General features: G+C 40.5%; 1 protein-coding gene across 1 annotated transcript in view; it reads left to right on the top strand.

Moving 5' to 3' along the window:
• LOC132399142 (tektin-3-like) overlaps positions 1-26,280 on the top strand; it is a 117,023-nt gene that overhangs the window by 64,533 nt on the left and 26,210 nt on the right. Inside the window, exons 3-6 of the mRNA XM_059979185.1 lie at positions 4,456-4,539; positions 6,000-6,070; positions 12,484-12,627; positions 16,811-17,033. Coding sequence (XP_059835168.1) covers positions 4,456-4,539; positions 6,000-6,070; positions 12,484-12,627; positions 16,811-17,033 — 522 coding nt within the window. The remainder of the gene's footprint in view (positions 1-4,455; positions 4,540-5,999; positions 6,071-12,483; positions 12,628-16,810; positions 17,034-26,280) is intronic.

Genomic DNA, 26,280 nt, shown 5'->3' with positions numbered 1-26,280 from the left:
CTCTCTGTTTTTGCCAAGTTTTAATCTTGTTATCTGTTTTAACTTTCCTCCTGTCTAAAAGTGCTAAATTCTAGACCCATTCCAGTGACCCTGCAATGTGGTGGAGGGAAGATAAAACACTCCAAGAAATGTAGATCATCCCATTGATCACATTAGTGATCATTACTTAAAGTCAGAGCTTATCCCTTCTTCCTGCCCTGTGGCTCTGGTGCACCAATCCTGTATTAATCAGCACTTGTTGTCAGAGAGGAAATAGGACTATTGGTCAAAGTCTACAGTTTTTAATATAAAATGAAAATAGTGGAGTGGAAAAACTCCAAAGAAGGGTTTCTGACCCACAACTATAACCATTTCTCTTACCTGATCTACTGTTTTCCCCACATTTTTTAATTTCATATTTCCAGTATCTACAGTTGTCTTGATTTTTCACCCTCGCTTTGTAAACAGTGTTATTTATTTATTTATCCATCTATTATTTTATTTGTTCATTCATTCATTTACTTATTTATCTATTGATCTGTCTATTTATTTATTTGTCTATTTATCTACTTTATCTATCAATTTACTTATGAAACTGACAATAGACAGTAGGTGCAGCAGTAGGCCATTCGGCCCTTCTAGCCAGCACCACCATTCACTGTGATCATGGCTGATCATACACAATCAGTACCCTGTTCCTGCCCTCTCCCCATATCCCTTGACCCCACTATGACAATCATTGACATTGCATTGCTCTTGCATCAGATATTAAAGACCTCTTTATTATCAGAATTAGCATAAGCTTCAAGTGTGAATTAGCACTAAAATAACATAAATAGTGACAGACTGATATTGGAATTTCTCATCTCAGCTGTAGAGGTACCCACCTCCTTGGAATGTATATCCCCAAGAGCTATCTTATTGTACAATTAAGGCATTGGCCAGACCACACTGAGTATGGTGAGCAGTTATGGGCCCTTTATCTAAGAAGGTAGTGCTGGTATTGGAGAGGGTCCAGAGGAGGTTCCGAGGAATGATCCTGAGAACGAAAGGGTTAACGTATAAGGAGCGCTTGTTGCTTCAGGGTCTGTATGTGCTGGAGTTTGGAAGAATGGGGGAGAGGGGGAATCTCACTAAAACCTATTGAATGTTGAAAGGCCTTGATAGAGTGGATGTGGAGAGCTTGTTTCCTATACAGTGAGGGACTTTAGGACCAGAGAGTATGGCCTCCAGAATACGTCCCTTCGGAAACTGAGATGAGAAGAAATTTATTTTTTTAGCAAGATGGTGATACATCTGTGGAATTTATTGCTATGGATGGTGTTGGGTATATTCAAAATAAAGGTTATTTGTCAGGGCATCAAATATTACAGAAAGAAGGCAGGTGCTTGGGGTTAAGAGGGATAATAAATCAGCCATGATGGGATGGTGTAGCAGAATCCATGGGCCAAATGGCCTAATTCTGCTCCTATGTCTTGAGGTCTTATGGTCCATTAATTCACTGTGTGGGATTAGAGATGATCTTAGTTCAAGGGAATTTCTTGAGAACTGCTCATTCATCAGAAAACCACAGATGCATTAATGTTAGTAGATAGACATATTTTTCAGGGGGAAGGGGGTGTTGGTGAATTCTCTTAGCTTGTTAAACTACTGTATGTTGTCTTCACTTGTTTAAGCAGTTGTTCTTTGAATAGTTTTAATTTTCTCAAAATTTTTAATCCAGTGATTAGAAAGATATAAACCATTATTTCAGCAGTCAACTCCATCAGTCCTGATGAAGGGTTTCAGCCTGAAATTTTGACTGTTCCTTTCCTTCCAGAGATGCTGCTTGACCTTCCGTCTTTCTCCAGCATTTTTCGTGTGTTGCTCTGAATTTCCAGCATCAACAGTTTCTTTTGTTCAAAAGTTCAAAGTAAATTTACGATAAAAGTACATACAGTATATATCACCATATACAACACTGAGATTTTTTTTCTTATGGCAGGCAAACTCAATAAATCCATGATAGAATAATAACCATAATAGAATCACTGGAAGACCACACCAACCCGAGCATTCAACCAGTGTGCAAAAGACAACAAACTACAAATACAAAAAGAAAAAATAAATAAATAAGTTAGGAATAACTATCGATAATATGAGATGAAGAGTCCTTGAAAGTGTGTCCATAAATTGTGGGATTATTTCAATAATGGGGCGAGTGAAGTTGTCTCTGAACCTTTGTATTTTAACCACAAGTGCCAGTTGAGAGAGGACTATTAATAATCAAAATGAGGAAGCAAATTTTAGCCATACGGCTTTCTTCCAAAGTGAAATTCAGATGGTAAAATATTTGCAAGAACTGTGTTGAGTGATAATTGACTTAAAGTTCTCTCACAATGCAATGTTTAAGTGTGTTGTGTATTTGGAATTTCAGTTTTAAAAAACAAAGATCAATGTGCAGTTGGGAGTTTCTCTAAGGTTACAAACTTGTGGTGAGGTAGCTGGGTTTTAACCATGAATGCTTGGGCACCATTTCCTTAATTCATGTCTGAGAAGGTGCATGGCGGTGGAGACTAACTGAGAGACCATGTGGCAGGATATCTTTAGATAAGAAACTTAATCCTCCTGATAACTCTGCCTTAGCCCTTCACTCTCATGTCTCTAATTCTCAGGTAGTTGTGCTCCTACCTTATCTCTGAGGCCCTGATTACTCTTTTCCTTGTCTTCCCTTGGGTAATGTCTTTGCTGTGCAATTTGCACATTGTGTAAGTTCACTAAATTTGATTCCTCATTTTGTTTATCTCTTCATACATGCTGACTGACTGGCTGAGCAATTGCAACACTTCTGTTTTACCTCAGCAATGAATTATCAGCATTTTGATGGACTGTAGTTTTATCTGGTAGTGGTGTTCATTGATAACCAATGATAATTCTAGAATTTTTGCCCGAGACTCAGGTTTGCAGAGTTCAAAGTTTAATCTTTTGATTTGTCTGAATCATCTATTGTTAGCTTATTTTTCTTTGAATGTTTTCTGTTGGGCCTGGTTTAATTTCTCCTCTGAAATGTGACAATATTCCTTCATTTTTGTACCAAAGTACCTTTGGAAGTTGCGCTGAAGTCTCCAGAGCGGGGCTTGAACCAATGACCTAAGATGCTGCCTTTTTTCCCCCCAAGGTAGACACATGCATTTTTAGATCCTTTATGATGCTGCTCAAAGCATACAAAAAATATAAGGGTTAAGTAAAAAATTGCTTTTCTGGTGGACTAAAGTTACAAACTGAGATTTCTGTATTCACTTATACATCCATCTCTGTCCCTGCATTAAATTTAGGCAACATGCGTCTTTGAACTACTCTGCTTCTGAATTTGGTTCAATTTAAATCAACGGATTACTACATGATATGTTTAGTAAAACTAACAGAGGAGTAGTTGTTTTGCCAATGATTTCAACTGTATATTATTTTCCATAAAATATGCAGTTACATAGTAATTTTCAGAGCATTTCAAAGTACTTCACAGCCAATAAAGCACTTCTATATGTGCCTGTGCTCTGTTTTCCCAACTTGTTTCTCATTAAACTGCCAGTTGGGCAGCTGTAATTGACGGGAATGTAACTAATGATCTGCTTACTATTCCAATCTACATTCTCCTAGGATATTGACTTACCTTGCTAAACAAGGATGTCCCTTTAGAACAGAGATGAGGGGCAATTTCTTTATCCAGAGGGCGATGAATCTATGGAATTCATTGCCACAGCCGGGTGTGGAGGCCAAGTCATTGGGTGCATTTAAAGAGGAGGTTGATAGGTTTTTGATCAGTCAGGATGTCAAAGATTGCTGGGAGATGGCAGGAGAATGAGGTTGAGAGGGATAATAATTATCCATAACAGAGTGATGGAGCAGACTCTACAGGCTGAATGAGCTAATTCTGCTCCTACGTCTTATGAGGCCTCTGTTGGTTAGGTTTGACCATGGATGTTCTCTCCTAGCTGCCCAGTCAGCATTGAAGACAACGTAGGACTGCCTTAAGCACTCCAGCTCCAGATTTTTCCCTCAGGCGTTCTTCCCGAAGCCTTTCCCATGAGTGGGTAAAGCCAAAAGGCAGCGGAGGTTTGAGATCAGAGTTTCCCTTCTCCTCGAGGAGCCGCCATCCACAGCTGAACAGTTCCATCTGCCTGAAGCGACGCGTTTTAAGGCACCAGTAATCTGCCTTTGCCCCTTCCTTCAGTAGAATGGTTTCACTGGGCTTGGCAAGTAAGCCGCACGTGAAGGCCAGGAGCTGGACTTGGTTGTCAGAGGCTATTTGAGGCAAGCACCATTGTAAGCATTTAACAGGTAGTGGGAGCTTATCTCTAGTACCACGACTGGCTATTACAACCTTGAGGAACTGGTCTAAAACTATCATGCTTAATGTAAGTTATACAAGTTTACAATAAGTCCATAGCAGAGCTCCATGAGTTTAATACAAAAACACAAGGATGTTCTTTATTTCAGATGGTTCAAGAATGTTTGTACCACCGTGAAAAGAGGATGGGCATTGACTTGGTTCATGATGAAGTGGAGTCGCAGCTGCTTGAGGTGAGTTACTTGAGGTGGGCACAAAAGCACAATGGATTTGGGATGGACCATGTTTAGTGTCCGTTGACCACTACAGCTGGTACCTGCAGTACATTTCACCAGTTGCTGAAAAGCATTGTCCCCGCAATTCTGCTGAGCAACAACACCTTGCACATTAGTTCACATTGCAAGGCTTTGCCAATCGAGCCTGTTCCAGTCTGTATTAGAATGTAGGCCTGAGAATTGGTGAACTCTGAAACCCAAAGTGAATAGTGATCTACCCGAAGATTATTATAGTGCAGGGTGATAATGAATGGTTGGTGCTGACTTGTGGCACACTCCCACAGTTGAAAGGTCAGAGTGAAGTAAACCATCTCAGAAGCCTGGTTATAATCCCTCAGAAATGAACGTTGCATATTGCTTTTCAATGGTGGAATCTGCTTGAAATGGCCGAGGAACTATCTAAATCCGTTTGTGCTTGTTTTGGGATCATGTAGCCCAGCAGTATTCACTAATCAGTGCAAAAATATCAGCAAATGTGCCTTTTTTCTCTGCACGTTAACAAATAGGCTGATATCAGCGGAGTGTTTGCGAAACCGCGATTAAATCCCCGATTTAAACCAGTGAACCCATTTCTGGGATGATGAAGGGCTAAGATTGTTTCCTTGAGTTATAAATGCTGGGCTCAAGATGGCTAAAGGAGGTTAGTTACAAGACTCTCCTTCACTGGGAAACTAGGAGCTTCCATTCCAAAAATAACATATTGCAGAAGCTGGAAATCTGAAATAAAATGAGTCTGGGGAAATACTCAGCAAGTTAAATGGCATCAGTGGTGGGAGAAGTAGAGTCATGTTGCATCAGAAAAGAAAGATTCTAACCTCAAATATTAATCGTTCTCCACAAATGTCACCTGAACAGTTGAGTAGTTTGAACATCAGATCCATTTCAGGGGTTTTATTGCTTTTTCTTACCATTATCTCCCAGATTGGAAGTGTGACAGGTGGGAGGGCATGCCAGTGGATTCACAGGATCTAATAGCCAAGGTCCTTTGTACATTCTATCAGGTGACAGGAAGCAGGAAATAGCAAAAATTCATTATTTGCTGAGACCTATTTTTCCCAGTCTTAGGGTCGGTGCCCACTTTTTAAGGGGCAGAAATAAAACAATATTTATGACGTTTTTGTCAGCTCTTTAGGCATTCAGCTTGTTTCCTGGTTCAGACCCTTCACACTGAAGTCCACTGCATGGAAACCCAAATTTCCTCATGCATTTGATTCCAAACTTCCATCATTTGGGACATTTTACTGGAAATCCAAGGGACAAGCCTCTCAAGAGCTTTCTGGACCAGAGAAGTTTCTGATGTAGACTGAAGCTTGATGTATCTAAGGGCCGGTCACCTTCCTCTTGCTGGGGGTGCTATGAGTGTTATAATCACCAGCATTAGAAAGCACTTCTAGCTTTGTCTTGTTATTTGTTAAAAGGAAATGAGAATTATCAAGTGCATTCAAGAAAGATTGAAAAGAGGCATAGAGAGAGCCGCTGAGCAACTTTCGTAAGTAATTTTAAAATTTGCTATAGTGCAAGAACTTTGAAAGAAATTTCATCGGACGTAATCACTTGTTTAGGCCTAGCAAACTCTGTATATGTATTGGAAAATTCATTCATATATAATTAAAACAAAAGACTTATTTTATTGTATGATTGCCTTTCTACCTAATGTTCCTTAATGTGAAGGTCTTTCCTATAATCTCCTGATATCCTTTAACTGTAGACGTGGAAGGTACCAGTCCAATCATTGAGTTCTGTGCTGAACTATATATACCTGTCTGGACACGCCCCTCTGCTGACTGCTCCTGTGGCTCCTCCCACTGACCTCTGTATAAAGGCAATTGGAGGCACTGCTCCTCCCTCAGTCTCCAGGATGTCGTATGATGGTCTCTTGCTGCTGACTGCTCTCTTCCAGCTAATAAAAGCCTATCTCTCGCCTCACGTCTCCGAGAGTTATTGATGGTGCTTCAAGTTCATACCAGTGTTCAGTGCAACGCCACTTGCCCAGTCAATGTGCTGCAACCCAGTATCACACAGGTCCCATTAACAATACAGCTGCCTTCTTTTATTCTGTCAGCCACATATATGGTGGGGGTGAAGCAATAAATAGCAGTCAACACACAGACCGACCCACACATTTTTGGCATGTGTGCGGAAGCTGGGTCATCCTGGGATATTAGAGCGGTACAGCACAGAAACAGGCCTTTCTGGCCACAATGCTCCTGCTGATCACCAAGTACCTATCTACACTAATCCCATTTACCATCATTTAGTCTGGAGTATTTTGTGTCACATGCTTGTTGTTCTTGTTAGGATTTCGTGCCTCTGGTCTGTACTCACTGGAGTTTAGAAGAATGGTGGAGGGGGGTCTTATTGAAAGCTGTTGAATGTAGAGTGGACATGGAGAGGATGTTTCCAATAGTGGTGGAGTCTCGGACCCGAGGGCAGAGCCTCAGAATACAAGGATTTTCCTTTAGAACAGAGATGAGGTGGAAGTTTAAGTTTTAAGGTACTTGGAAGAGGGTACAGAGGAGATGTTAGGGGTAAGATTTTTATGCAGAGAGTGGTGAGTGCGTGGAATGTGCTGCCAGCGATGGTGGTGGAGGTGGATACGATGGGGTCTTTTAAGAGACTCCTGGACATGTACATGGAGCTCAGAAAAATAGAGGGCTATGGGTAACCCTAGGTAATTTTTAAGGTAAAGACATGTACGGCAGAGCTTTGTGGGTCGAAGGGCCTGTATTGTAGGTTTTCTATGTTTCTTTAGCCAAAGTGTGGCTAATCTGTGGAATTCATGGCCACAGACAGCTGTGAAGGATAAGTTGATAGGCATATTTAAAGTGGAAGTTTTTATAGGTTCTTGTTTAGTAAATGTGTCAAAGATTACAGGAGAACAGAAAATGGGTGTGCGAGGGGTAATAAATCAGCCATGATAGAATGGTGGAGTAAATTGATGGGCCAAATGGCCTAATCTGGTCCCATGTCTTATGGTGCTGTGAGGTAGCTGCTCAACAATAGCTCCACAATTCCAGTGCCACCAGTGACTGGGACCTAAGTGATCTTCCGAGCCTCAACTGTGGTGACCTAGTCAGAAGCAATGAACATTCACTCCCTGTTGTTACTAACTGGGCAACTGGCTAACCTCTATTGTGGAGTATGTGGTAGCAGATCCAGCCCTGTTGAGCCCTTTTCATGCCACTAAGGCAGATAGACTAGCTCCATGGGACCATTAATCAGTTATACAACTTAGAAACAGGCCTTTCTGTCCATTGTGTCCCTGCTGACCATCAAGTAACTATTTAAACCAAAACCATTACTAGCATTTAGACTGTAAGACCATAAAATATAGGAGCAGAATTAGGCCATTCAGCCCATCGAGTCTGCTCCACCATTCCATCATGGCTGATGCCGGATCCCACTGAAGCCCATACACCTGCCTTCTCGCAATATCCTTTGATGCCCTGACCAATCAAGAAATGATCAATTTCTGCCTTAAGTATACCCACGGACTTGGCCTCCACCACAGCCTGTGGCAGAGCATTCCACAGATTCACTAGTCTTTGGCTAAAAAAATTCCTCCTTACCTCTGTTCTTAAATGTTTTGAGTACCTGCCTCCATCACCAGCACAGACAGCTCATTCCAAACTCCAGTCATCATCTGGGTGAAAAGGTTCTTCCTCAGAACCACTCTGGACCTCCTACCCTTTCCATAACCTTATGCCCTCTCATACTGGGTACCTGTCAGTTAGTCTGCATTCTCCAGGCTAGCCTTTCATCCTGTCCCACTTCCCAATCATATTCCCTCCCCCCCCCCAACCACTTCATTCTCTTTTATCCACTTCTACTGTACATCCTGCCTAATGCCAGCTGCCAGCAAAGGGTCTGGAACAGGGTGAGAATGAGCCATGGATTCCCAGGTCAATAGACCAAAACATGTGGTCCCAGTGCTATATATTGGATAATGAACTTGCATCTGATTCTTAGATCATAACATCAAAGGACATGCGTGCAGAATTAGACCATTCAGCCCATCGAGTCTGCTCTGCTATTCCATCATGGCTGATTAATTATTCCTCTCAACCCCATTCTCCTTCCTTCTCCCTGTAACCCTTGACATCCTAACTAATCAAGAACCTGTCAAACTCTGATTTATATATACCCAATGACTTGGCCTCCACAGTCGTTTGTGGCAATGAGCTGCACAGATTCGCCACCCTCTCAATGAGGTATACCCTTCTCATCTCTGTTCTAAGGGGACTAACCCAACAGAAAAGTACACCGTGAGCATGAGAAGCAGAAATGGCATTCAGTGAGTTCAGGACATGTTTCCTGCCATGTACAAATGATAGAAATAAAAAAAAGTTATGAGGTAGTATTCATGAGTTCAGTATTCATTCAGAAATTGGATGGCAGAGGGGAAGAAGCTGTTCCTGAATTGTTGAGTGTGTGCCTTCAAGCTTCTGTACCTTTTTCCTGATGGTAGCAATGAGAAGAGAGCATGTCCTGGATGATGGGTGTCCTTAATGATGGAAGCTGCCTTTTTGAAGCATTGCTCCTGGATACTGGGGAGGCTCGTGCCCATGATGTAGCTGACTGAGCTTACAATTTCAATCCTGTTTAATAGCCTTCCCCACAACCCCCACAACCCCCACAACCCCCACACCAGACAGTGATGCAGCCAATTAGAATGCTGTCCATGGTATACCTGTAGAAATTATTGAGTGTATTAGGTGACATATCAAATCTCCTTAAACTCCTAATGAAATACAAACATAGTCGTGCCTTCTTCATAGCTGCGTTGATATGTTGAGATCTCATGGCTAGCAAAGGGAAAAATGCAGCTGAGTTTGCTCTGAGCTTTTTGAATAGTGGAGCAGGCTTGTGGTGCAAAGTGTCCCATTCCAGTTTACTTTTGCGTGTGTTTGTTCTTAAAACAAGATTTGATTTTAAAAATGCAATGGTATTGCATACAGCATAGCCATCTGCCTAATTAACACTATTCTAATATGTTTTTTTATATAAAAGGTATGTTTATCTTTTGCAAAACTGAGGACGATAAGGATTGATTAAGTGCTACTTGGAATACAAGTAATCCATAGTTAAGAACTATTGAAGTGATATATCAGTAACATCTGTTGAAAAATGTAGCAAGTCATTCAGTAAATAGTCTGAAAGTTGTTTACAGTACCTTTAAAAGGAGAGATTTGGGAACTTGTTGGTTTTCAGGATAACAAACCTCCAGTTGATTTAGGTCAGCTTGTTGATGAATGTTCTTCCATCCCTGGAGGCTGGTAAATAACTTGCAGCCGTCACAATTGGCAATGTGCTTATGTGTCCACTGATTCCCCCTGTGCCAATGGAATTAACGAGCATGTATTTCAATTAAATTAAACCACCAAGAAAAGCTGCATTTGACACCTTGTTTATCAACAGTATTTAATTTGGAAGGATTAATTAGTTGATGTGTTGCATGTCATTAGCAGATGCATCTAGGGCTGATTTTTGCTATCATTTTAGTTGGCCACATTCGTTGCTTTATTTCTTGCTGTAGATCAGCAGGAATTTGGGGAACACTACCAAAGGTTTGCATGCACTTGAACTCTATTACAACTGTGGACAAGATGCCAGAGGCTCAAGGCAGGACCAGAGAGTGAACATCACATTATGCGCCACATTATCATTTGAACGGCCCGATCCCCTTGTGCAGACCCTCACATTTAGAACCTGTGATAGCGTCTTGGTGTTGTTGGTTCAGTACCACACTTCAGTTGAAGCGTGTGATTCTTGTGGGTGTGCACAGAATAGAGTATTTGTTTTACCTTTTGCTTTTGCCTTGTGCCTTCGCAGTCACTGGTAAATTAAAACCCACAATCAGATAAATATTATGTTCATTATTGGCTAGCAATCTTTCCAAGTTTTTTTTTGACTAAAACAGAGATTATAGTACATTGTGAATGAGGAGAGTTTCACTATCGTAGAACACGTGGATTTTGCATCTTTTAGCTGAGAACATAAAATACTGAGCTTTAATCATATCCAAGCTAGTCCCACATGCCAAGGCCGTGCTCAGTACTTTCTTTACAGTTTTTTTTCCTGCCCATATCTTGCAATAGTTACTGTTCTTAATTGCAGCCACTTTTCCGAGCAAATGCACCCTTTATTTTCTCATCTTAAATTAATACGTAAAGACCTGGACTCACTGCAATTTGCCTATCGCCACAATGGGTCTACGGCACATGCAATATCAATGGCTCTTCGCATGGCCTTAGATCACCTGGACAATACAAACACCTATGGTGGAATGCTTTTCATTGGCTATAGCTCAGCATTTAACACCATCATTCCTACTGTTCTATTCATAAATTACAGGGCCTGGGCCTCTGTATCTCCCTCTGTAATTGAATCCTTGACTTCTCTATTTGGTGTGGTGGGGGAGGCTACTGCACAGCATCAAAGTAACCTGCAGAGAGTCTAAACTTAGTCAGCTCCATCAGGGGTACGAGCCTCCATCTTCAAGGAGCGGTGCCTCAGAAAGGCAACGCCCATTATTAGGGACCCCCATCACCCAGCAGATGCCCTTTTCTCATTGTTACCAGCAGGAAGGAGGTACAGAAGTCTGAACGCACACACTCGGCAATTCAGGAAAAGTTTCTTCCCCTCTGTCAAATGATTCCTAAATGGACATTGAACCCAAGAATACTATATATATACTAATATACTAAATATATATTATTCCTGTTTTTGCACTATTTTAAATCTATTTAATATACATATATCCTTTAATTGATTTATTTATTTCTATATTATCATGTATTTCATTGAACTGCTGCTGCTAAGTTAACAAATTTCATGATACTTGCTGGTGATGATAAATCTGATTCTGATATGTAAAGGAAACATTTTACTGAGCCAGGAATATGGAGTGGACAAAAGGTATGGAACCCATGATGGGAAATTTCAACTCAGTTCATCAGATGATCTGGGATTAGTATCAGTGATGATAAATATGTTGTTAAAATTACATTTTATTCACAAAAGTCCTTTATAGAAGGAAATCTATCACTCTTGATTGATCCGGCCTACATATTAACTCCAGACCCGCAGCAATGACTTATGGGAGCCTGTCAAGCCACTGTTACATATGACTGTAGCAATTCAAAAAAATGGCATTGAGCGAGTGCAGAAGAGGTTCACTGGCATGTTACCTAGAATGGCGGACTGTGGTTAGATAGACTGGGTTCATTCCCACTACAACATTGGGCCTGATGGGTGACGATATGTTCGTTTGAAAAAGTAAGAGGGCCATAGCTAGGATAGATGGTCCGAATCTTTTCCAAAGTCAGGGAGTCTGTAACTACAGGACATAGGTTAAAGGGAAGAATTGAGAACTCGAAGGTGATTTGAGGGGATAGTGAATATTTGGAACAAGGTGGTGGAGGCTGATAAGAGTAGTATTTTAATGCATTTGGACAGATTCTTGGATAGGAAGGGAGTAAAGGGATATGGGTATAATGTGGGAAAACGGGATTAATGTAGACAGGCAACCAGAGTCAACATGGACTGGCTGTGTGCTCTATATTTGTATTACCCATGAAGACGGCAATCAATGTTCAGAGAATCGTAGAAATCTACAGTAGAGAAACAGGTACAGTACAGACAGCTCACAGTTCTCAATTTAAATTTCTAACAACACCCAAAAATAAAATCCAAGCTGCTTGCTGTTTAACCAGCCTCTCCGCCTATTGAAATTCTAACCACACACGAACAGAACAATTGCAGCAGAGTGAAAGGTCTTCTCACATCGAATTGCTCGCCACAGCTAACCTCTCAACCACTTTAAACCTGCAGCAGGTAACTGGAATCAGCTCCTCTGAAGTAACCTTGTAAACATGAACTTCCTCTTTTTTGTTCAAGCAGAAATGACAGGGCTGCTCAGCATGAACTGGAGAGAGATCTGTGTGATAAATGTTCAGCATACTGGATTGACGATAAGGCGCATCAGTTGAAGAACACGTCAGATGGTATCAACTATTACTGTGGAATTGAGCAAGTGAATGCAACGTGAGTACAATAGCCCAGTGTGATTCTTTGTTTTGGAGAGCTGATACTTAAGATGAATATATTCAAAGCTAGCCCAAGGTCAAAAATAAGGCACTATTTAACTCATTGTTTCATGTGGACTGTTGAGAGGAGATGGTTGAAGGGAAATGATAAAATAGAGCTTCGTACTTTGGAAGTTTTTCTGATACTTTGTTTTTTTTTAAAATTGGTTAGATTTTGACTTTTTGTGGTGATGGTAGATTAGTATTTTGCATGTCTCCAGCTTTCTATTTTCATTAAAAATCATCCTGATGGTTCAAGCAGACCATAAGACAGGAGCAGAGTTTGGCCATTTGACCGACCATTTACTGTTTTCCTGCTGAGTTCCCACAACATTTCATGCATGCTGCTGTGCCATCACTGATTTATTACCCTTCTCAAACCCACTCTCCTGCCTTCTCCCTATAACCTTTGACATCCTTTCTAAACCTCCACTTTAAATGATTTGGCCTCCACAGAAGTCCATGGCAATGAATCCACAGATTCAACACCTTCTGGCTAAAGAAATTCCTCCTCATCTCTGTCCTAGATGGGCATTTCTCTATTCTGAGACTGTGCCCCCTGGTTGTAGACTCACCCACTACAGTAAACATCCTCTCCACATCCCCTCTATCTGCCTTCCAATATTCAATAGGTTTCAGTGAGATTCCCCCTTCCTTCACCTATACTCTAGTGAATACAGGCCCGCAGCCATGTTAACCCTTTCATTTCCAGAATAATTCTTGTGAAACTCCTCTGGACTCTCTCCAATGACAGCACATCTTTCCTTAGATAAGGGGCCCAAAATTGCCCCCAATACCTCAGGTGCAGTCTGACCAATGCCTTACAAGGACTCGGCATAATATACTTGCTCTTATATTTTAGTCCTCTTAAAATGAATGCTAATATTGCATTTGCCTTCCTTACCACTGACTCAACCACAAATCAATCTGTAGGGAATTTTGCACAAGGACTCCCAAGTTCCTTTGTATCTCTGAGTTTTGAATATTCTCCTCATTTAGAAAATAGTCTATGCCTTTATTCCTTCTCCCAGAGTGCATTTACGCTATGAACTGGTCTGTGCCCTACACGAAATCAACAGCTTGCCATTAAGAAGGATATTGTGATAACAGAACTTAATTTGTTCACAATACAATAGGTGAGATGTGTGAACAAAGCTACTAACATTAATAATGACGAGTCAGAAGCACTGGTGTAAAAAATTCATTTGAAGAGATCAATGGCAATCAGGGTTGAAGGCTTTAGTGCAGAGTTGAGTGTAGGCCTGCATGGAAAGTCTTTACCCAAAACACCAATGTATCTACAGTCAGACAACCTGGACACGAGTGCATCTGAGGAGGAATTTTCCCAGTTTCTGGATGAAACCCAGTGTATCTTTTTGCACACATTCATTGTATTGCATTATTGTTATCATTTCTTCCTATTGCATTTGCACAAGTTGTTATCTTCTGCACCTTGGTTGAATACCCAAGTTGGACAGTCTTTCATTGATCTATTGAGTGTGCCTGCATTAAAATGAATCTCAGAGTTGTATATAATGACAAATATGTAATTTGATAATAAATTTACTTTGAACCAACAATGGCCCAAATTGACTTTAGTTTTTTTCCCAGTTTCCCATTGCATAAGAGTTGGTTGGCACTTCTATTGTAGCTGAAGATGACATACTTGGGCAAAGATGCCAATCAAGGTATAGGATTCTGGTCAAAGCTCCTTCAATGATGTTTAGCTTTTATTTCAGGGGAATCACCAATTCTGGATGCAACAGTAAACTCTGGTCCTTGTTTCACACCATCAGAGCGACATTTCGGGCCGAGACCCTTGAACCACACACTCTTAGTACTAAATTGGAGTGTCAAAATGGAGGTTTAAATCTGAAGTCTCTGTAGTGGAATTTGAAGCCACAACCTTCTGATTCAGAAATAAAAGAACTCACCACTGAGTCACATCTATCACTAAAGAACACTCAGCTGTAAAGTATGCACTTTAGTAAAATCCAGTCAGGTGACTCAGGGAGTCCTGGGAATTCTGAGGCTGGTCTGTCATTTGATAGTGTCCATTGCGAATGCTGGCCCAGAGTGTAGTTTGCTTATATCTTTCCATCCTCTCTGCGGAAAGCTTGAAGCAGTCTCCTGCCAAAGTTCTCTCATGGAAGTGGACACTTACATGGAGGATTGGGAAGACTGGGCGATGTGAGGTTGTACTGCACGGCAATCCCAGTACAAGCCCACAGAGATGGGAGGACATTAGAACGTAAAGGTAATTTTATAAATTAACTTAATGCATTTTCCTTGCAACATGGTCATTCTGAAACAGTCTGAAATCAATCGTTGTCTATTCAATATTGACTGGGATATTATTTGCTTGCAGCTGTTGTAATAATTTTCTGATTTCTCCAAGAATGGAGACAGGAAGTGGTTTTCAAAGTAGGTGCAGATCTGGTATTGCATTTTTGTCTGGAATTTGCCCTGAAACTGTGAAAGAGGAAAGATAAGTACATAGAGCTGTGCTGTGTACCACAGCCAGATAAATCTTTCCACCAGCAATACCATCTCCCCTCCAATAAAAACATTAGTCCACTTGGTGCTTGAAAAAGCTATTAGCAAATGCGTAACTTTGTAATAAAGCCAATTGTAGAGAGCTACAAAGTGAGGAGAATATACTTCCACTTGATTATCTCAATTTTCTCTTTTATTACAGCTGTTGATACAAGTTATCGACATTCAGGCATAAGTTTGAGTAGCTCTGCAGTGGATGGTTTTTTTTCCACAGAGATCTTCGCCAGGCAGTAGTCTAAACAAGCATTACTGTCTTGTTGTGGTGCATGAGTGCCTCTTGTTGAATGACCTCTCCTTAGGTCATGGCCACTGAAGAGTCCGAGGCCTTTGCTTTCAGTACAAAATAAACTTCGAGCTTGTGGTGTCATGTTTTTGAAGAAGAAAATTGCAAAAGGCATGCAATAATTTAAAAAAAATACTTCCAGTCCTAAACTTCATTTTCCAATCAAAAGCAGCTGGCTGACTTAAACACTTGGATGAGACACCCAGCTGGAATATATCAGTCTGTTTGTTATCTATTCCACTTCTCTGCAGACAGAGCAGCAGATTCAGCTCTGCATTCTCAATGTGGTACTGAAGGAATCATGCCACTCTTTTCTCTGGTCCATAAATACAATGAGGAAACCATCACGAGGACGTTCTACCTCCTATTCGGTTTGACATAGTGCAGGCACGAAGCAGACAGAGAGAGCACCAGCACGTTGGCTATGAAACATTTCACAGGAAGAGTTAAAGAGGCTGTTTGGATGAACACGCCTGCCTCCATTTTAATGTTCTGAATCATTAAATGTGGTTGTGGAGGAATGGAGTTTGTAAACACATATTCTCTTACCACAAAGATAAACATAATTTCTGTTGCTTACTGTACACCGGCTGACTCAAAGATTCCTCTGTCTCACTGGCCTCAAGTGGTACACTTTACTTAACTGTTTTAAGTCAAGTACATGGGAATGTATGGTAGAATTTCCATCAACTGATGATTTGAACTCTGAATAAAATCTGATAAATAATAATCTTTATTTTTTGTATTCGTAGTTTGTCTTCTTTTGCACGTTGATTATTTGTCTATCTTTGTGTGTTGTTTTCCATTGATCCCATTGTATTTCTTTGTATCTACTGTGAATATGTGGAACGTGGCCAAGTGGTTAAGGCATTGGACTATCAATCTGAAGGTCGTGAGTTTGAGCCCCAGCCGAGGCAGTGTGTTGTGTCCCTGAGCAAGGCATTTAGCCACACACTGCTCCAGTCCACCCAGCTGAAAATGGGTACCAGCAAAATGCTGGGGTTTAACCTCGCAATAGACTGGCGTCCTATCCGGGGTGGGTGGAAACCGGCATAAGCACTGGCCTGATGAACCTATAAGGCTCGGGACAGACTTTAACTGTGAATCCCTACAAAAATGAACCTCAGCATAGTATATGGTGATATATACTGTTCATACTTTAATAATACCTTGTCATTTATTTTAAACTATGATTAACAGTTGGTCTGCAAATTTTAATAACCTATTTTTAAGCAGGCTTTAGGTTCAAACCAACTTACATTGCACATTCTATATGAAGCAATTGATGGGTGTATTTTCATAGGATAACTACGCCTGATTCCTGGTTGAAGTATACCGAGGACAACATTCTACGTGCGCAGTGTGAGCGCGCTGCTTCATCGAGACTGCGAGATGAGCTCGAGAAGCTTCTAGCTGCTACGTCCGAGGAGTTGTGGAAGCAATTTAACAACGTCAATCTTGCGTTTACACATCGCATCTTTGAGATTGGTGATGCCAAGAAAAAGTTACAGATGCACTTGGCAAAGGTAAGGGACAGAAACTGACTTTGTGCGTGTGTCTGAGAAACGTGGGATGTTTGGAAGATGTAGTTTTGCCTTTCGTTACCAAGGGTTGCTGGTAATATTGAGCCGCCTTGGACTGCTCAGTTCTGTTAGGTCAGAGAATTTTGGGGTTCTGTCCAAATATTAATGAAGAAAGGATATACCAGGATGTAAGTTGGTTGGAAACAATGCATTTTTTCCACAGTACTGTTCATGTCCCTGATGTTTGAAGTAACAAGTTCCAGCCTTGTTGTTGTTTATCCAGTGTAATTAAAAGGCCTGGTGATAGGAAGGAAACAGAGAAAATGATATCCACTCAGAGGCCAGATGCCATTTTATTCAGCACACCTGCTCGTTAATGCAAATATCTAATCAGCCAATCCCGTGGCAGCAACTCAGTGCATAAAAGCATGCAGACCTGGTCAAGAGGTTCAGTTATTGTTCAGGCCAGACATCAGAGCAGGAAAGAAAAGTCATCTAAATGACTTTGAGAATGGAACATTTGTTGGTGCCAGACAGTGATTATCTCAGAAACTGCTATTTTTCTGGGATTTTCACCCACAGCAATCTCTAGGGTTTACGGAGATGGTGTGATAAACGAAGAAACATCCAGTGAGCGGAACTCCTGTGGTTGAAACTGCCTTGTCAATGAGAGAGGTCAGAGGAGAAAGGCCAGACTGGTTCAAGCTGACAGAGAGGCAACAGTAACTCAAATAACCATGTGTACAGAAGAACATCTCTGAATGCACAGCATGTCCAAGCTTGAAGCAGATGGGCTACAGCAGCAGAAGACCATGAGCATACACTCAGCAGCCACCTTATTAAATATAGGAGGGACCTAATAAAGTGAACACTGAGTGATTTGAGTTTTATAGTGGATATATCATTCCACAAAATCTTACTTCTTAGCTGTACGGCTGCACGTAACCAACAAGTGATTTATAATCCATTGTGTCCCTGAATATCTTTGGCCAGAGGATGACAACTCTATGGAATTCATTGCCACAGGCAGCTGTGAATGCCAAGTCATTGGGTATATTTAAAGCAGGAGTGAATAGGTACTTGACTAGTAAGGTCAGCAAAGGTTGCAGAGAGAAGGCAGGAGAATAGGGTTGAGAAGGATAATAGGTCAGTCATGTTGGAATGATGGAGCAGACTCAATGGGCCAGATGGCCTAATGTGACTCGGAAGCATTATGGTCTTATGAATTGAGACATGGCTTTCTCTTTCAATATTTTTATTAATTTTCTACATAGAAGAATATAGAGATGGTGCGATAAACAAAAAAAAGATATATTATAGGTCAAAAAAAGGATTAAGTATTATCAAATATATTATATTTGAATCACACTTGGAATCTCATTACCCTATATTCATGTAAATTAAATTAAATCGTAATATTGAAATGTAATAATTTTATTATATAAAAAGAGCATCTAATCCCACTACCAAGACCAAAGCTGTTTGGTATAGAAAGAGAATAGGAAAAAATCCTTATCATATGAAATATGTTATTAGCCAACATCCGTACTTTAAGAGCAAATCAAAGGTTTTGAGAACAGTTCAAAAATAGTCCCCTCAAAGTGTTAAAGTCTCAACTAGATTCAGAAATTGAACAAAAGATCTTCTCTGAATTTAAGCATGGCATAACATCACATAACCATTGAGCGTGAGTAGGTGGAACAACATCCTTCCATTTAAGCAACAGCGACCTCCTAGCTATAAGAGAAATAAAAGCTAAAATGTACAAATCAGATGTCTCCAAAATAACATTTTTTCTTCCAACAATACCGAATAAGGCAGTCAAAGGGTTAGGCTTAAAATTTACTTTGAAAAGTACAGAGAAAGTTTGGAATACTTCCTTCCAGTATTTTTCAAGTCTCGGACATGTCCAAAACATATGAATTAGTGAAGTTTCTCCATTGTTACATCTATCATAATAGGAAGATATATCTATATAAAAATGAGATAGCTTATCCTTGGTCATGTGAGCCCTATGAACCACTTTGAATTGTAGGAGGGAGTGGCGGGCTCATAACAATGAAATGTCAACCAATTTAAAAATTCCATTCCAAGTTTCCTCAGAAATTGAAATTTGTAAATCTTGTTCTCAAAGATTTTTAATTTTATCTGAAGGTGCATTTCTTATTTCCAGCAACATGTCATAAATATTGGATATTGAACCATTATGAAAAGGTTTCAAATTAGAACTGACATCTAATAAGTTCTTATCGGGACTTTTAGGAAAGATATATAATTGAGATTGCAGAAAGTCTCGAATTTGTAGATATCAAAAAAAGTGGGTTTTTGGTAAGCTATGTTTAGCTGACAATTGCTCAGACAAAAAGAGACTACCTCCAACAAACAGATCCTGGAAGCATTTAATACCCAATATATCCCGTTCTTTAAAAACTGGATTGATCATAAAAGGTTTAAAAAAAATTAGAAAAAATGGGACTTGAAAGAGAAAATCTCAATAAACCAAAGTATTTTCTAAATTGTATCCAGATCCTCAAAGTATGTTTATCTGTTAGTTTGCTTAGATAAAGGAAGTCAGGATCCAAGAAGAGAAAAGATAGAAAATTTATTAACAGAATTTGCTTCTAAAGAAACCCACACTGGACAGGCCTCATGGTTAATATAGTATGACCAACATGTAAGATTTCATATATTGACTGCCCAGTAATAAAACCTAAAATTTGGTAAAGCTAAATCTCCATTCTTTTTAGCTTTTTGAAGATGAACTTTATTTAGTTGAGAATGTTTGTTTTTCCACATATGAGAAGATAGAATAGAGTCAAGAGTATCAAAAAAGGATTAGGAATAAAAATGGTTAAGCCCAGAAAAAGGTATATAGATTTAGGTAAGATATTCATTTTAATAGAATTAATTTGGCCAATCAACGATAACGAGAGGGGTGACCAATATGATAGTGCCCTTTTTACATAATTCAGTAGGGTAAGAAAGTTTTCTTTAAGTAGGCATTTATAACGCTTAGTAATTGTTACATCCAAATAGGTAAACTGATTTCTTACAATTTTAAAAGGAAGGTTAGTATTAATTGATACCAACTTATTCAAAGGATGAAGTTCACTCTTGTGTAAGTTCAGTTTATATACTGAAAACTGGCTGAAACAGTAAAGAAAGAACAGGAGTCTTGACATTAGAAATAAAAAGCAATAGGTCATCAGCATAGAGCAAAACTTTGTGGGTAGTACCTCTCCTTAAAATACTAGTGATATCACTAGATTCTCGAAAAGCAATGGCTAAGGGTCCTAAGGCCAGATCAAGGAGCAAAGGGCACAAAGGACAGCCTTGTCTGGTTCCACGCTGAAGTTTAAATGGTTTGGAATTCTGAAAATTAGATGGCTTTCAAAATTGAGCACATTGGAGAGGTAATGCAACTTCTCTGCTCTTCTGACATGACCAGGTAAATGTAAACCACAGTAGTGATGAATGCAGCATAATGGTACTTTCACCTTTTGATCCTGGGACACTGAAGGTCATTCGCAGCCCAGTGCCAAGTTCATGTTGTGGAATACATGTCCGATGATGCTGTACTTGTTTTACAGCTGTGCTTTAGGAACCCAGTTGAACCATTGTGGCACTACACTGTACACATTCTGAACCAGAAACCATGGCAGTGGTGTAGGTATTAGAATGAGTACCTTGAAGGTCATTTTAATTCACTTGCCTATTTGGTAGTCCTGAACTGAAATAGCTTGCATTAGGATGCAATAGCTGGCATTAGGATAGTCCTTAAAAGGATTGATACAATCCACCGCCAAAGAAAAGGCATAGGATAAAAATAACCTGGATGTGGACCTTTAAATGAAAGAGTAATTCTCATGACTCTATATTGAAACTGTTCAGAGCTGATGGTTTCCTTCCTGTTTTTTTTCAGCACAATCACTGTCTTGAATACCTTGACCCTTCTCTCAGTCGCAACCCATTCCAGTACCAAACTTGCTCTTGCTCTTGCAAGAGCTAAACTTGGGCGTGAAAAATCAAATGGACTACAGATAAGCCCTTTTGTTGTGAGTGAAGGATTCTAATTGTGTAGAAAATTCATCCTATCAAACACCTTTGTTATTCTGTGTGATGTTAGTCCTACTGATATAATCCCAGTCATGACATTTTTCCACCTCTTTGGCGTTTCCATTCACAACATTTATTTCTGCACAAATCTCAGATTTTTTTGGGATGATTTGATCAAACAGCTAAATTTATTTTCACCTGGCAATACTAGAGAGGAAGTATTCTCTATCTGAGCATATACACTCAGAAGCGACTTTATTAGATATGTTAGAGGTGCTCTTCTGCACACCATTGTTGTAAGCATGGTATCTGAGTTACTGTCGCCTTCCTGTCAGCTTGAACTGGTTTAGCCATTCTCTTTTGACCTCTCTCTTTAACAAGGTGTATTTGCCCACAGAACTACCATTCACTGGACATTGTTTTGATTATTGCACCATTGTCTGTAAACTTAGAGACTGTTGTGCATGAAGATCCATGGAGGTCAAAAGTTTCTGAGAAACTCAAACCACCCCGCCTGGTACCAACACTCATTCCACAGTCAAATTTACTGAGATCATATTTCTTCCCCATTCTGTTATCTGGTCTGAACAACAACTGAGCCTCTTGACCATGTCTGCATGCTTTTATGCATTGAGCTGCTGCAACGTGATTGGCAGATTAGGTATAGGCATTAATGAACAGGTGGACTTGTATACCTAATAAAGTGGCCACTGTGTGTGCTTGTTTGTTTCGTTTAGTATAAAAACAATTCTGATAGCCTCTTTATGTAGTTCCTCATGCATGACTTAATTCCCAGCAAAGCATCGCTTGTTTTATGAGAATTGGCTACATTATTCATGTTGGGCTTTGAAGTGTTACAAGCATTGTTTCTGATGCCAAGGAAACTTACTACAATCAATTGTACGTGATAAATGAATGTTAGAACAAAGTCTTGGAAACTGAAGTTCCTTTCATACAAATCACTGACGACTATTTGTTCCCCACAGGCTCCTTCTAGCAAATGTTTTACCTGTTTTAATTTTGACATTGGAAACAATAGCACGTGCCTTTATTCACCACAGTCCATTAGTTAATCTTGACAATGTGATCAACCATGTTTGTTCATTTCAATACTTCCTAGAGTCTGTTAGCGAATCCACAATCATTTTTGTTCTCAGTTTGTGGGTAAATAATAGTTAGAAAAGAAAATAAACATAATGTGGCCTGTTTAATGAAGTTTGAAAGAATAAAGACTCTTTCTTTTCACAAATTTGAATGGGAAGTTGTCTGAGAGATGTTTGTTGATCCACCTCTTAAACAGTACCTTCCGTTCAAATATCTGTCCCTTCAATCATGCAGAAAGATTTGCCCATCAGCACAAAATTATAGAGCTGCCAATTGCATAAAACCCCAACCTGGTGGAAATAGTCATTTAGGATGAACTCACATGATGCTGTCTGTAATTTAGATACTGGTACGGGGGGTGGGGGAGGGTGCAGTCACCCGTGGTGGTAGATTCAATGAGGAACTCAGCAGGCTAAGCTGCATCTATGGAAAAGAGTAGGCAGTCGACGTTTCGGCTGAGAGCCCTGATGAAGAGTCTCATCCCAAAACATCGACTGTTTACTCTTTTCCATAGATGCTGCCTGGCTTGCTGAGTTCCTCCAGCATTTTGTGTGTGTTACTTTGACTTCCAGCATCTACAGGTTTTCCTTCTTTGTGGTAAGATCAAGGGACAGGCTCCAGACAAAGAGTAATCCAACCACCACAATTTACACCAATTTACACCATACACTGCACCAGCAAAGCTAACGGCATTGTGAGGGACCCCACACAAACTCCTCTCCCTCCTGCCATCTGGCAAAAGGTACTGAAGCATTCGGGCTCTCACGACCAGACTGTGAAACAGTTTCTTCCCCCAAGCCATCAGAATCCTCAATACCCAGAGTCTGGACTGACATCTACATCATTTATTATTATATTGAAATTTATCCTGTACTGTCCCTATTGTCTTGTTTATTAATTATTGTACTGCCCTGCACTGTTTTGTGCACTTTATGTAGTCTCATCCAGGTCTGTCGTCTAGTGCAGTTTTTATGTTGTTGTATGTAGTCTAGTGTAGCCTTGTGCTGTCTCACATGGTCTAGTATGATTTTGTGTTGTTTCATGTAGCACCAGGGTCCTGGAGGAACATTGTTTTGTTTTTACTGTGTACTGTGCCAGCAGTTTATGGTCGAAATGGCAACAAGGTTGACTTGTAAAGAAGTCTCTATGGTGGAGCTGGCAGAAGATGTTGACACATCACAACGGCAGTGGAACTGGAGGAAGGTTGCAGCAGTGAAGGGTTCCCAGTCATCTTGCATCCCATGACACTGGACTCTGACCTGTCAAATGCCTCACAGCGGCTGTCAGCCTCCTGTCGTGAGACAAGGCCATGCACCGGCATTTGCCACTGAGGGAATCCATCCCGTTAAGGCTCTCCACTCCAGGACGCATGCACACACTGTGCGTCATGGCCCCTGCAGTCTGTTTGTCTGGAGTTTGCATCTTTTCTCTGGGACCATTAAGATGGTTTCCCCATTTTAAAGATATTAGTTGTTAGATTAATTTATTACTGCAAAATAACTTTTAGTGTAAGTGGGCAGTAGGAGAAACATTGAGGAGTGTGAGGGGAAACATGTAAAGATTGAAGGAATGGGAACAGCGCAATTACCCTGAGAGCCAGCATTATCCAGATGTGCCAAGTAGCCTCTTACATCAAAATAAAATGTAATTTATAATGTGAAAAGATGCTGCCTGAAATGAGATTTGCCCAGAGGGGTACAATTCTTGTTTTAGAGTGGGTGTGACGACTATTCAGCAGGTTAATTCCTTTAAATCTGTGGGCTTTAGCTGCAAAATTTGTCACCTATCACCTGCAGGCTTGTACTTCTTCCCTCCTCACAGCTGCTTATTCTGGCTTTTTTAACATCCCTTTCCAGTCCTGATGAGAGGGCATGGTGTGAAATTCCAACTGTTTATTCCTCTCCATAGGTGCTGCCTGACCTGCTGAGTTCCTCCAGCATTTTGTGTGTGTTGCTTTGGATTTCCAGCATCTTCAGGAGCTCTTCAGCTTATCTCATGAATTATATACTTAGAAGGCAAAACAAAGTACAATATTGTGCAAAAGTCTTAGGCACATATACATAGCTAGGGTGCCAAAGACTCTTGCACAGTACTGTATTTGTCAACATGGAGCAGAGTGTGAGTTTGTAAATCCGGCAGGAGCAAACAATATTGGGAATGATGAGGGTGGAATACTGCGGGAAGTGTGTGGGACAGGTGGCAGAGAAGGAGTACCAGGGCAGGGGGTCAAGACCTTGCCTGAGACACCAGGCAAGGTCACTTGATTCCAAACAATTGGTTTATTGGTTATTACACAATGTCTCTCTGGTGCTTTCAGCTCCCTCCCCTTTCCCTTCCCCTTTTCCCAACCATGATAATCCTCTCCCTGCACCTTCCCACTCTCAGTCCACAAAAAAGGCCCATATCAGAATCACATTTATCATCATTATGTCATGAAATTTGTTTTTTGTCCTGATAGCAGTAACACAATACATAAAATTACTACAGTACTCTGCAAAATTCTTAGGTACACTAGCTGAAATATGTGTGTAAGACTTTTGCATAGCACTGTAGAAGTTAAGAAACCTTTCCCCCACTGGAGATTTCAGAATTAGAGGTTATTGTCCTTGCAAAAGTGGTCTTTCTATTCTTGTGCTCAACGCAAGATTGAAAATGTTTGAAGATAAAGTTGTATTGTTATCCCCAGACTATAATCTGCCAAGGTAGATTGTATCTGCTCTACAGGATTCACTTCAACTTCATTACGTGAATAGAAATGGACTTGGCAAGTGTATTTCTGGTAACCAGGATGTGGTGGTCATAGGGCCTGTTTCTGTGCTTAATCCCCATGACCCAGTAGAGGTACAGTAGCATAGTATGGCGGCATGGTAATCATGGTTTGCACAACACTTTACCGTGTAGGCGACCCGGGTTCAATTCACAGCATTGCTTGCAAGGAGTTTGGACGTTCTTCCCGTGAATGTGTGGGTTTCCTAGACATGCTCCAGTTTCTGCCTACAGTCCAAAGACGTGACCGGTCGGAAGGTTGGTTGGTCATTGTCAAGGCTGGGTTTGCTGGGCAGCACAGCTCGAAGGGCCTGCCCCACACTGTGACTCAATCAAAAAATAAATTAAATGGATTAGTGTTTTTTCCAAACTATTGGAGTTTGAAAATACTTGGTACAAAACAAATCCAGATTAATAAATCAAGAGTTGAATTTCCCAACAGATTCTTTTTACACAATATTATACTGGTCTAGGATAAATCTGCTTCCAACTCACCATTACTGTGAGAGTGAATTTCCAGACTCATCCATTCAGTGAAGGCTTTGCCGTTTAAAGGTGAGATGTATTTCTATGTGTGCAAATGCACAAAATGCTGGAGGAACTCAGCAAGTCAGGCAGCATCTATGGGGGGGTGGAATAAACAGTCAGCATTTCGGGAAGATACCCTTCATCAGGACTGGAAAGGGAGGAGGGTTCTCAACCTGAAATGTCAACTGTTTGTTCCTCTCCATAAGATTGCTGACTTCCTCCAGCATTTTGTGAGTGTTGCTCAAGATCTCCAGCATCTGCGGAATTACTTTTATTCCTACATGTATCGTCTGAGTGGGCTTCCTGATATGAAAGAAGCCTTACACCTAATACCAACATTTCATAGGGACTTTTTCACCTCATGGCTGAAGGGAACCACTTTCTTAGTTTTGTTGAATTTTCTTCCACCGATCCCCATAATAACAATATATATAATTCAGTGAATGAAAGCAAAGCCAGACAGAATGGTGAGAAGCTTTCAACAGTTGCACACTATAACTGGCCACAGGGAGTTGCCAGAATGAACTTAACGGTTATTTCAATCTTGCTCTTTCTGGTGGGTCTGACTGAGGCTGAAACCTGAGTGGTTAAGGAGCTGTGTGGCCAAACGACTAGTCTAGTGAAAGAAAAGCACCCTCACAAAACAATGTCAGGATAATCATCTCTTAGGATACCAGTGTATTTACCAATCTTAAGGAGAATGAGAGAGTTATTCTGAGGGCCAGCAAAGTTATCTATTGAGAACATAGAGCAAAGCTCGACTTTCTTATCACTGTGGTGCAAATGGGGAACAGTG

This window comes from Hypanus sabinus, chromosome 9 (assembly GCF_030144855.1).
Source record: "Hypanus sabinus isolate sHypSab1 chromosome 9, sHypSab1.hap1, whole genome shotgun sequence".
NCBI classification, from domain to species: Eukaryota; Metazoa; Chordata; class Chondrichthyes; order Myliobatiformes; family Dasyatidae; genus Hypanus; species Hypanus sabinus.
The sequence above is the reverse complement of the archived record's forward strand: the minus strand, read 5'-3'. Positions and strand labels throughout refer to the sequence as shown.